Below are 11,490 nucleotides of genomic sequence, written 5' to 3' on the forward strand. Positions count from 1 at the left end.
TGTGTAAGGGGGGGGTTAGCCAGCAGGGGGACTCTTGTGCCCCAGCCAGCCCCCTTAGCCCCACGGTAACCCCCACATCCCCTTAGCTGCCCCCTCTCTGGCTCCTGTTGCTGAGAGGAGGTCTGGAAAGGGACTTAAATAGCCTTTTTATTGTAATAGCAGCAGCGTCGTGGGTGCACTGAGCCCACTGGGGTGGGGTAGGGATGGGGCCAGGCCAAGGGCCTCAGTCTTCACAGTGGCTGAGCCGGGCGGGCTGGTGCCAGGTCTCCACCCCCTCCAGGAGGCGCCGGATGTAACTGGAGGCTCCCAGCAGCAGCTGCCCCATTCCCTGCATCACAGCCGAGACCACTCGCAGCACCTCCCTGCAGGGGGAGAAGGGGGTGAGATGTGGCGCGGTGCCCCAGCAGGGGGCGCTGTGGGGGGAGCTCCAGGCTCTTGCAGTCCCTGCCTTGCCCAACAGGGGATGTCCTGGGGGGGGAATGGGGAGTGGGGTGTGTGGGGTGGGCGGCTTTGTGGGAGGCAGTGGTCCCTGCCAGTTGGGGGTGCTGTGGGTTGCGGGGCAGGGCAGATGGCCCTGCCAGCAGGGGGTACTGGGAGGGGGCAGAGGTGGGGTCCCTGCTAGCAGGGGGCTCTGGGGGGATCAGGGTGGAGGGGCAGGGGCCCTGCCGGGGAGGTGCAGGCGGGAGCAGGGTGCGGTCCCTGCCAGTGGGGGGCGCTTTGGGGAGCAGGCGTGGCAGGGGGGCTGTCACCCACCTCAGCACCTTCTTGGGGCCCAGGCACTTGAAGTCGCAGCTCATGGAGTAGAGCCCGTAGAACGTGGCCTTCACGTTGAGGCTCCCGAAGAGGTCGCGGGGGCCCAGCTTGTAGACGTCGAAGGTGATGCGGGCGATGTCCTGCCCCTGGCGCGGCCGCTCCCGGCTCCACCCATAGGCCTGAGCTCCTCCCTGCAGCACAGCGGGGTCAGGGGAGAGGGGACCTCCGGTGGCCCCCCCCACTCCTGGCCTGGCCAGCCACTGGCACCGTGGGGGCAGGGTGGGGCTGTGCGGCTCTGGGTTGGGGCGGGGCTAGAGATGTCAGCACTCCCTGGGCTGGCCACTTCCATTAGCTCCACCCCTTAGTGGTAGTGATGTCATCCCCTGAGTTCTGGCCACACCCCTTAGCAGTAGTGATGTCAGAGCCCTCCCACCCACCCCCCAGCTCTGGCCATGACCCTTCACTTCCCCCCACCCCAAAGTCCACCCCATTCTCAGGATCCCTCCCCCCCCTTTGTACATGTCCCTCTGTGGAGATCCCCCATCCCACCCCCCCTGCCCCAGGGGGTGAGTGGTGTCCATCCCCCTTTACTGCTCCTGGGGTGGGGAGGATCTCACTTGGGGGCTGTATGGGAGGGAAGTTGGGTGGGGGTGTGCATATAGGGTGTCTCACCTGTGGGGGCAAGAGGGGAGCGCTATGGGGTTCGGTCTCCTGGGGTGCTGTATCTAGGGTTGGGGGTGTATGGGGAGGATCTTGGGCAGGGGCATTGTGGGTGAGGCGTGGGGGGACTCAGGTGTCCCATGGGGGGCTATCATTTTGGACAGGTGTGGTGCATGTGTCTCATGGGGGTGGGGAGAGACTGGGGGTGTGTGTGTCCATAGGGAGTCTCTCTTGGTAGGGGTGTGGGGGAACCTCTCACTTTGGAGGGGGGGGTCACTCCTGTGTGGGTGGTAGGGGAGTTCTCTATGTGGAGAAGGGGAATTGGGGGTTCCCCTGCAGAGGTATATGGGGGGCAGGATGTGTGTGAGGGTCTCTGTATATGGGGGCCAGGGCATGTGGGGGTCTCCCCTTAGGGGGCGTACTGGGTTGGTGTGTTCAGCATCTCCCCTGTGGGGGGGGTACGGGGGGTCTCCATTGCAGGGGTTGTGGGGGGCTGGGGTGTGTTTGTGGGGTCTCCCCTGTAGGGGCTGTATAGGGGATGGGGGGGACGGAGGGTGGGGCTGGGCTCACTCACCCGCGGGGGGCTCCAGCTCTGCCCAGGGCCCAGCAGCATCAGGGCCGTGTCGGGGGGCAGCGTCTGGAAAAAGGCCTCGCTCTCCACCGCCGTCCCGTCCTCCTCCAGCACCAGCCTTGCCAGCCCCGCCACCAGCAGCGCCTCCATCGCCTGTGGGGGGCAGAGCGGTGAGGGGGGAGCACCCCGAGAATGTGGGGGGCAGAGTGTGGGGTGGGGGAGCAATGAGGGTGTAGGGTGGGGAGAGCAGGAAAGGGTGGGGGAGCAGTAAGGAGTCAGTGTGGGGCGCAGGGGGAGCAAGGAGCTGTAGGTGGGAGCAGCCTGGGGGTTGGGGGGCAGGGAGGTGGGGGCGGCTCAGCTTGGCCCCTGGGTCCTGCAGGCTGATGAGTGGGAGAGAGGAGGGGGAGGAGCAGGCTGGCTGGTGGGGGACAATGGGGCAGGGCTGGGTGAGGTGCTGCAGGGTGGGGCTGGGGGTGGCAATGGGGGTCAGGGAGTGGGGTGGGGGCAGCAGGAGGGTCTGGCGGGGTGGGGGGAGCATGGAGGGTCTGAGCATGAGCAAGTGGGGGGGAGCGAGGGTTTTTGGAGGTAGGATTGGGGAGTTGGGGGGGTAACAAAGAATCTGGTGGGGTGGGGAAGGGGTGTCAGGGAGTGGTGAGGGTCTGGGGGGAGCGAGTGGGCCAGGGGTAATTAGGGGGGCTGGAGGGAGCAGGGGGTATTGGTGGGGGGTAATATGGGGGTGTTGGCGGTAGCAGGGTGGGGGTGTCGGGGTAGTGGGGAGGGAGTATGGGGGGAGTGAGGGATGGAGTCGGGGTAGTAGGGGGAGCACGGGGTATGGGGGGGCTCACCTTGGCTAGCAGCTCCTGCAGGGTCCCGGCCATCAGCCCCGTGCGGCCTCCACGCCGCTGGTTGCAGACGCGGAAGGGGCGCTGGCGGGGAGCACGGGGGGCCCAGACCCGACGAGTCAGCTCCGAGCCGGCGCTGGACACCGACCTGGGGGGGGAGGGGGTGAGTGGGGGGCGCTTGGGGTGGGGCAGACTGTTGTCATGGTTTGGGGGGGAGGGGAGGGAGGCAACATGGTGGTTGGGGGGCCCATTGTCCTATTGGTGGGATATGGAGGGGCTGAGGGGGTCCAGTGTCCTGTTAGGGGGGTATCATCCCTGGGGGACACAGGGTACCTTGTGGGGTGGTAGAAACCATTCTCCTCAAGGGGGACAGGTGAGAAGAGCCCACCCCCAGGGAGGGACGGGGGAGAAACCGTTCCCTTGGTGGGGGGGGGCGGCTTCTGTGGAGGGGGGGCAGGAGGGGACACACCAAGTCATAGAAGGGGAGGCGTGAGAGTAGAATGGCCCATTCCTAGGGGTAGGGGGAATTGACACCCCATGTTGTGGGGGAGGGGCCCTCCGGGGTGGTGGTGACACCCCCAGTCCTGCCCCCCAGCCCAAGGCCCCCCTGGGTCCCCCAGTTTGGGGGGTCTGAGCCCACTCACTGCAGCAGGGAGGCGGGGGCCAGGGCGCTGACATAGTCCATGGTGTTAGCGTGGTTGGGGGGGTCCTTGTCCTGGGGGTCAGGGTGTCTGTCCGGCGTTAGGCTCCCCCGTCCCTTGGTCCGTCCGCTACCAACCAGCCTGGACTCTGGACTCCACAGCTCAGAGGCGGGGAGTGGGGAGGGTGACACACAGCGGTGGGAGGCAAACTCCAAGGTCCCCCGTGGCAGGGCGGGGAGGGAGGTGGGTACCAGAGCAGGAAGTGAGGCCTCGGGTGCCACTGATGACCCCACTGCTCCCCCTTGTGCTATAGGGGGAGAAACTGAGGCACAGTTGGGGATGGAACAGGGGAGTCTGGGCTCCCAGATCCCCCCCCTTTAACCACTAGACCCCACTCCCCTCCCAGAGACAGGGAGAGAACCCAGTTGTCCTGGCTCCCAGCCCCACCCCCCTGCTCTCTGGAGTGCAAGCAGGCAGCTCTATCCCCCGGGGCCGGGACAGGCTGGGTGCGCCCCACGCGCTGCGCCCCCCGCCCCGCATCCTTCATTAAGCCGCAGAAGGAACCAGATCAAATTGCAAAGACACTTTTATTGGTGGCCCCCCAGGCCGGCTCCCGGGGGCAGCTGGCGGCGTAGCTGGTACCGGTTAGTCTGCTCCCGAACCATCATCCGATCTCCAGGCTCCTTCCTCAGTTACAAGGGGCCCCGGGGTGTGAACAGCCCCCCCCCCCCCCCCCAGGAAAGGTGTGTGTGTGTGGGGGATAACAACCCAATTATGGTCCCTTTGGTGGATGAAGAGACCCCAACAGTTCAGACCCCCCCCAACCACTAGACCCCACTCCCCGAGCTGGTTTTAGAACCAGGGAGTCCTGGCTCCCAGCCCACCCTGCTCTAATTGCTAGACCCCACTCCCCAAGTCGGCGATAGAACCCAGGAATCCCGCCCCCCAACCCCTCCCGCTCTAATCACTAGACCCCACTCCACTTGCTGAGCCAGAGATAGAACCCAGGAGTTCTGCCCCCCCCCCCCCCCCAATCACTAGACCCCACTCCCCAATTCGGGGATAGAACCCAGGAGTCCTGACTCCCAGCCACTGTAACCCCTGGGCCCCTTGTGGCTGGTGGGGGTGCAGAAGGAAGGTTGCTGGAGAGCGACCCCCAGTGGCAGGGGCTGGGGCCGGGCTGGGGGGTCGCCGTGGTCACAGGTCAGGGGTGCTGTACACATGCTCCAGGGAGGCCGAGAGCCCCTGGCCCTGGCAGAAGGTGAAGCAGGAGAACGTGACTTGCGCGTACGTTGGATCGATGTCCTGGAAAGGTGGAGAGAAGATGGATCTGTCATGGCAGCCAGGGGGCGCTGTGGGGTGGGGGCTGGGCAGGGGGCATCAGGGGGTGGGGAGTGGGACAGGGGATGCTGTGGGGAGGGAGTGGGACAGGGGTTGGAAGTTGAGCAGGGAGTGCTGTGGGGTGGGGACTAGCCAGGGGGCGTCGTGGGGCGGGGAGAGGGGTAGGGGTTTGGGGGGCTGGGCAGGGGGCACCAAGGGGTGGGGAGCAGGATGGGGGTGAGGGACTGGGCAGGGAGTTCCATGTGGCAGGGAGAGGGGCTGGGTGTGGGGCACCGGGCAGGGGGTGCCATGGGGCAGGGAGTGGGCGGCTGGGCAGAGAGGTGCGGGGGGGGGGGGGCCTTACCGGGAATTCAAACTCAGCCCCAGAGTCTGCGTCGTCTTCCTCCTTCTGGCCCGTAGGGGGCGCTGCCCCCCCAGCTGCTCGCCCCGGCCTGGGCCCCTCTGTGGGGATCTTGGGGAGCAGCCCCCAGTCCTGGGATGCTGCCTGGGGCCAGCCCCCCTCGACTGTCTGCTGGAGACCTAACCACGGGGGGGTTAGAGCGGGTTCTGTCCTGCCCACCCCCCATATCAGCCCCTCGGCTCCGTCTCTGCCCCATGGCTTGGTCCCTTGGCCCTGTCTCTCCCCTCCTCCCCATATCAGTCCCTTGGCCCAGCCAGCTTCCCCCCCCCTTACCCTGGGGTCTCCCCATGGATGTGACACCATGTTCCCCCCTCCGGGTGCAGTTCTCACATTTCACCACTAGGTGGTAACATCATAACCCACTGAAGCCAGGGTGCGGCTGTAAGAAATCCCTCTCTTAAAGGGGAGGCCAGCGGTGCTGGGACGGGCACCCAAGGTCCTGGCCAGGGCTGGCTCCAGGCACCAGCCTGCCAAGCAGGTGCTTGGGGCGGCCACTCCGGAGGGGGGCGGCATGTTCAGCTATTCGGCGGCAATTCGGCGGACGGTCCCTCACTCCCGCTCGGGCGGCACAAACCCTGGAGCCGGCCCTGGCCCTGGCACCAGACCCAGAGGTGGGGGGCTGCCCCAGTGGGGGCGGGGCAGTCGTTACTCACACATATTGACCCTGGAGATGTCAGTCGACCTGCGAAGGCAGAAGGGAGGGTCAGTGGTGGGGCGGGAGGCTGCTGGGGGCTCCTGTCCTCTATGGGGGCGGGGACAGGTCAGCCCATACGACCCCCAATGCCCTATGCTGCTGCAAAGGATTCTGGGTCACCACTTTCTCTTTTCTCCTCCTTTCCCAGCTGATCGTCCTCTTTGTCCTTCTCCGTCTCCTTCATTCTCTCTCCTTCCTACCTCCCCCTTTTCTTCCTCTCCTCCTTTTTCTCTCTCTTTATTCCCTTTCCTCCATCGATTTCTCCTGTCTTCGCCCCATTCCCTTTGCTCGTTCCCTTCGGTCACACTCCAGTTCCCTCCTTCGTTCTCTTTTCCTTTCCCTCCCCCCTGGTTCCCCCCAACCTCCCTCATGTCCTGTGCACTATTTGATCCCTCTTCTGCCCCAGCCTGGTCTCCCTGCCCCCCATCTCCCCCTAAGATCCACCCTGGTCTCCCCCACCCTCCAAACGATCCCTGCTCCCCCGGTGTTCCCCTGGGCGCACATAGCCATCCAATGTCCCACCTGGGTCCCAGCCCCCCCATATCATTCACAGTGTCCCAGCCACAGAAATCCCCCCTTTATTTTCTATGACCCATGTTCCCCCCATAGATTGACCCCCCGGCCATCTGGATCCACGGACCGGAGCCCCTATCCCTTGAGCTCAATGCCCAGCCCCCATCCAGGCTGTGCAACCCGCTATGTGCTGGTGTCGCCCCTAGAGGGTGTGAGCGAGCCAGGCTGGGGGGGCGACCCTAGAGCCAGTCCCCTGGGGGGGTGGGGCCAGGGAGACCAGACCCTGCCCCCTTACATACTGTTTCGCTATCCGCGACCGGCGCAGCTCCCGGCTCTTCCAGTAGGACCTGGAAGGGAATTGGGGGTGGGGGTGGGGTCAATATGGGGCTTGGCCTGGTGGGGGGGGGGCAGGGGGGCACTGCTGGGATTAGTTGGGCCTAGGGGGTGGTGGCTGCAATTCCCAATGTGACCACCAGGGGGCTGTGAGGTGCAGGAGGAGAGAATGGGGGAAACCAGAGAATTTTGCCCTGTGGGGCAGGAGTGGGGCCCAGTCGGGAGCCAGGACTCCTGGGTTCTATCCCCAGGGGATCGAGGGACCTGTTGGAACAGATTTGCCCTCCCAGGGACAAACGGCTCCCGGCCCCACGGAGGGGCCTGGGGACCCGGAGGAACTTACGTCGAGAGCCGGCGGGTAGCTGGGGAAGGAAGGAAAGAGATTGAATTAAAGCGAGATTCCACAGAGTCTCTTGTCCCCGTCTCTTCCCAGCTGCGGTGCCCCCTAAGGGCGATCACTCTGCCATCCCAGACGCCTGGGTCCCATCCCCCCTCCCAGTTTGTCCGGCCCCTGGGTCTGGGACATGAACAGCTCCCCCAGGGGTGAGGTGACTGTGCTGCTTCTTGGATGCCTGGGTCCCATCCCCCGTCCTACCCCCCACCTGAAGCTGGCTGGGTCTCAGCCCCATATTTGTATTCCCTCCCCCCCAAAGCCAAATCACTCACAATCCTTTGTATCAGGAGTCTGCTGTGCCAAGTTACCCACAGTGCTTTGCACCAGAGTCCTGTGGTACCCAACTACCCATGATCCCTTGCATGGCGGTCCTGCTCTAGCCAGTTACCCACAGTCCTTTGCAACTGGCTCTTGCTATCCCATGTCACCCCTTGTGGGGGCTGAGAGCGCTGAAGTTGCCCCCTAGGTGTGAACACTCCCGTCCCTCATGCCTGGGTCCCATCCCCCACAGGCACTGAGAGCTGCGGTGCCCCCTAGGGGTGAATGCCCTGTGCTGCCGTCCCGGACGCCTGGGTCCCATTCCCCATCCTACGCCTCACGCACCTGCCGCCTTCTTCCTGCAGAGGGGGATGAGCAGCAGCAGCAGAGCCAGAGCCGTGGCAGCCCCACCGCACCCAGCCACCAGGGGGATGGGCAGAGACCAGGCTGGTAAAAGGAGGGGATGAGTTAACAGCCAGGAACAAGGGGGGGCAGTGTCTGGGGACCCACTATCTGCTCCAGACCCCATCCAGGGCAGGGCAGAATCTGGGCCCTCCCCTTTAAGGAGGGATTTTTTGCCTGCCAGATGCTCTTGGTACCGCCCATGGTGAAATGATGCCACCTGGTGTGAGGCTCAGGTACTGCACCCCTGGGGCTGCATGTGGCTCTCTCGCCCCTGCCCCCAACATGTGCTATGTCTTGGTTCCAGGGTGTCCCCCAGGGGTTGTAGGTGTTGGGGTGCTGGGGTTATTGCGGGGTGCGATTACAGGCCTCACCTGTCACGGTGACGTTCACAGCCCGGCTCCTGGGGGGCTGGGATCCATCTGCCACTGATGTTCGCCTCATAAACGCAGCTGAATTGCCCAGTGTTATTGGGACCGGCCCGTGGGACGCTGAGCACAGAGAAGTTCATAGAGTCGGTGCTGGGCTCTGTGGTGCTGATCTCAGACCCTGTGTCCCCAGGGATGATCTCAGCTCCGTCCTTGTAGAAGTGAAACGTCCTCTCACTGGTGTCCCCGGGGGCTGCACAGGTGATGAGCAGGGGGAGCCCTTCGCTCACCACTCCGGACGGGGGATCCACACTCAGCGCTGGGGACCCAATAACTTCTCCAGACCCCATCCAGGGCAGGCAACAATCTGGGAAAAGGAGGGGAGAGAAATCCCAGCGCTGAGTGTGGGAAAGGGGCGGCTGTACTGTATAATGTGCACTAGGGGGCAGGAGAGGGTGGGGGCGGGGAAGAGGCGGCTGTACTGTATAATGGGCACTAGGGGGCAGCAGAGGGTGGGGGAGGGGAAGGGGCGGCTATACTGTATAATGGGCACTAGGGGCAGCAGAGGGTGGGGGTGGAGAAGGGGCGGCTGTACTGTATAATGGGCAGTAGGGGCAGCAGAGGGTGGGGGTGGGGACGGGGCGGCTATACTGTATAATGGGCACTAGGGGGCAGCAGAGGGTGGGGGTGGGGAAGGGGCGGCTATACTGTATAATGGGCACTAGGGGCAGCAGAGGGTGGGGTTGGGGAAGGGGCGGCTGTACTGTATAATGGGCACTAGGGGCAGCAGAGGGTGGGGGCGGGGAAGGGGCGGCTGTACTGTATAATGGGCACTAGGGGCAGCAGAGGGTGGGGGTGGGGAAGGGGCGGCTGTACTGTATAATGGGCACTAGGGGCAGCAGAGAGTGGGGGTGGGGGACGGGCGGCTATACTGTATAATGGGCAGTAAGGCAGCAGGGGGCGGGGGAGGGCTGTCTATAATGTAGAACGGGGGCTGTGGGTGTCCGTACCAGTCACGCTCAGTGGCACCGACTCGCTGGGGGGTGAGCGGAGGTGGCGTCTGTGGAGCTCGGTGCTGTACCCACACCGGTAGGTCCCACCTTCGCTGGGGGGTGACGTTCAGGGGGAACCATGGCCCCAGTTGCTCTCGAAGTGTCTCCCTGTCTCTCAGCACCCAGTGGGCCCGGGGGACGTAGGGCTCAGCAGGGACGACGCACTCGGCCATCACCGTTTCCCCCGTCACATAGAGCGGGAGGGGCGGGATGAGCCGCAGGGAAGGGGCGGCCAGCGCCGGGAACACGGACACGGAGACGGTGTCGTTGGCGTAGGAGGGCACTTCCCTCCCCCGATCAGCTCCACGTAGGTGCAGGAGAAGGACCAGGTGGCATCTCTCATGTTGCTGGCTTGAAGATCCATCCACCGAGTCCCAGCGTCTCCCGGCAGGGACTGTAGCAGCTCCCCACTCTCGTAGAGCCCATACTGCACCGGGGAGGCACCAGGGGGAGCCAAGGAGTTAATTTCCACCCTGTCTCCAGCCACGTAGGCCGGATAGTCCGGAGACAGGGACACAGAGGGCTTCCCGGGGAGATCTGGGGGGAAAACGTGCCTCAATTTTGTCCTCTTGCCATAGAGGGTCTCCGAGCAGCCGGGGGGGAGCTGGGGATCGTGGGTCTTTGCCCCCCTAGGTCCTGACGGAGGCCGGTCTAGGGCATCCCACCCCCAATGATCAGAAACCTTCTCCCCATGGCCGGCCTCCAGCAAGCTCAGCCCGGCTCATCTCATCCCCTTTGTTCTCTTGCCTCCTTTGGCCGCCATTGCAAACCCCCCCCCCCCCGCTGCGTTTACGGCACCATCAGACCCCGCTCAGACGGCGATTGGGGTGAACCAGCCCAGCTCCTCCAGTCCCCTCTGTCTCCCAACACGGGTGCCCAGCACTGGAGTCAGGCTTCCCGCTGAGCTCAGCCAGCCCCTAGGAGTCCAATGGGGTCACCTTCCCCCCAGACCTGGCCCACTTTGGGGCTTGGTGGAGCTCAGCTTGGGGACTGTTCACCCCAGCCACTCTGGTATGGTATGTAGGGTGCAGGGGGATGGGGAGAAGGGGAGCCAGGGACGGGGTGCAGGGATGCAGGGCAACAGGTGCGGGGACGCAGGGGGATGGGGTGCAGGGACACGAGGTGCAGGGCGATCAGAGTTGGGGTGCAGGGGGAAAGGGGAATGTGGAATGGGGGACAGGGTGAAGATGGACGGGGTGCAGGGGCACGGGGGAGGGGTATCAGAGACCACACCGAGCTCACCTGTCACGGACACAGCGACGGGCCGGCTCTCCCCGGATGGCACCTCTCGACCGGCGTGCAGTGTCCAGTACACACAGACGTACAGCCCGGCCGTCCCCGTCTCTGCCCTGAGCTCCAGCCGGGCGCCCCCAGTCGGCTCAGGGACCCCGTCAGCGATCAGCCCCCGTGGCTGCCTGTAGAATCTGTACGTGGCCACCCCCTCGCCCCGGGGAGCCGAGCACCTGAGGGTCACCCGCTCCCCTGGGACGTACATGGGGTGCCGGGGAGCCAGAGTGAGCCAGGGGGAGCGGGGTGGCTCTGGGGTAGACAGAGAGAATGGGGCCGGGGAGAGGGAAAGAGACAGCTCAGATGAGACGCCCCAGTTCATAGCTGGTGAGCCCAGAGACGGGGACCTGCCCCCAGTGAGTCTGTGCCCCCAACCCTCTGTTATCTTCATTCGCCCCCTGCAGCCTAGATCCTCGGGGGGGCCAGCACCAGAGCTGGTGTCACGGGGCAGCACCCGGTTAGATCGCCAGTGAGAGCCCCCCCCCCAGGTGGCCCTCATCCACCCCCACAGCTGTGCTGGGCCATCAGCGGCTTCTCTCCCTCCCCACCCAGTGCCACTCTCCGGAGGGACGTGCACGCACCCAGCACCAGGATGTGGACGGGGTGGCTCAGCCCTGATGGGATCTCCCACCCCAATTCCAGGAACCAGTACCCACAGCTGTACGCCCCGGAGTGCAATGGGGCCAGGGGGGGCAGCCGGAGGGCGCGGCTGAGGTTGAGTGGGTCAGGGCCAGGCATCTGGGAATCTAGGTTCTGACCCTCCTTGAGAAACTGGATCCTGGACAGCGTGTGGCCCCCGGGAGCCGAGCACGTCAGGGTGACGGAGTCGCCGGAGATGTAGCCGGGATGGGACGGGGACACAGAGAGCTGGGGGGCAGCTGGGGGCACTGGGCGACATGGGGAAAAAGGACAGGGGACAAGATGAGACATGGGGAAGCCAAACCAGCCGGGGCAGCAGAGACACACACACCAAGCAGGACT

The 11,490-nt window shown here is 64.9% G+C and overlaps 2 protein-coding genes across 3 annotated transcripts; both read right to left on the reverse strand.

Moving 5' to 3' along the window:
* Positions 1-129: 129 nt before the first annotated feature.
* CIDEB (cell death inducing DFFA like effector b) lies at positions 130-3,644 on the reverse strand. Its single transcript, XM_005290112.4, has 5 exons — positions 3,471-3,644; positions 2,830-2,974; positions 1,988-2,137; positions 754-944; positions 130-362 (listed from the first exon to the last, which is right to left on the reverse strand). Exons 1-5 carry the CDS (start codon positions 3,509-3,511, stop codon positions 224-226), a joined length of 666 nt encoding a protein of 221 aa, XP_005290169.2. The 5' UTR covers positions 3,512-3,644; the 3' UTR covers positions 130-223.
* A 2,824-nt stretch (positions 3,645-6,468) lies between these two features.
* Positions 6,469-11,490, reverse strand: LOC135975227 (uncharacterized). 2 transcript variants are annotated; one of them, XM_065565372.1, is made up of 6 exons: positions 11,091-11,490; positions 10,465-10,761; positions 9,181-9,649; positions 8,177-8,293; positions 7,746-7,847; positions 6,791-7,110 (listed from the first exon to the last, which is right to left on the reverse strand). In XM_065565372.1, exons 1-6 carry the CDS (start codon positions 11,437-11,439, stop codon positions 6,990-6,992), a joined length of 1,455 nt encoding a protein of 484 aa, XP_065421444.1. In that variant the 5' UTR covers positions 11,440-11,490; the 3' UTR covers positions 6,791-6,989. The 2 variants fall into 2 exon arrangements, with proteins under 2 accessions (XP_065421445.1, XP_065421444.1); XM_065565373.1 differs by lacking the exons at positions 6,791-7,110; positions 7,746-7,847 and adding an exon at positions 6,469-6,762.

This window comes from Chrysemys picta, chromosome 13 (genome assembly GCF_011386835.1).
Source record: "Chrysemys picta bellii isolate R12L10 chromosome 13, ASM1138683v2, whole genome shotgun sequence".
In the NCBI taxonomy this organism is placed as follows: Eukaryota; Metazoa; Chordata; order Testudines; family Emydidae; genus Chrysemys; species Chrysemys picta.

Excerpts from the sequence above, each read along its gene's own strand:
- CIDEB (XM_005290112.4), bottom strand. The coding sequence starts at position 3,511 with ATGGACTATGTCAGCGCCCTGGCCCCCGCCTCCCTGCTGCA. Across the intron at positions 945-1,987 it reads AGAGCTGGAGCCCCCCGCGG|GGAGGAGCTCAGGCCTATGG; the intron begins GTGAGTGAGCCC and ends GCTGTGCTGCAG. Across the intron at positions 363-753 it reads GGCCCCAAGAAGGTGCTGAG|GGAGGTGCTGCGAGTGGTCT; the intron begins GTGGGTGACAGC and ends CTCCCCCTGCAG.
- LOC135975227 (XM_065565372.1), bottom strand. The coding sequence starts at position 11,439 with ATGTCTCATCTTGTCCCCTGTCCTTTTTCCCCATGTCGCCCAGTGCCC. Across the intron at positions 10,762-11,090 it reads CGTCCACATCCTGGTGCTGG|AGCCACCCCGCTCCCCCTGG; the intron begins GTGCGTGCACGT and ends TGTCTACCCCAG. Across the intron at positions 7,848-8,176 it reads TGTGAACGTCACCGTGACAG|CCTGGTCTCTGCCCATCCCC; the intron begins GTGAGGCCTGTA and ends TCCTTTTACCAG.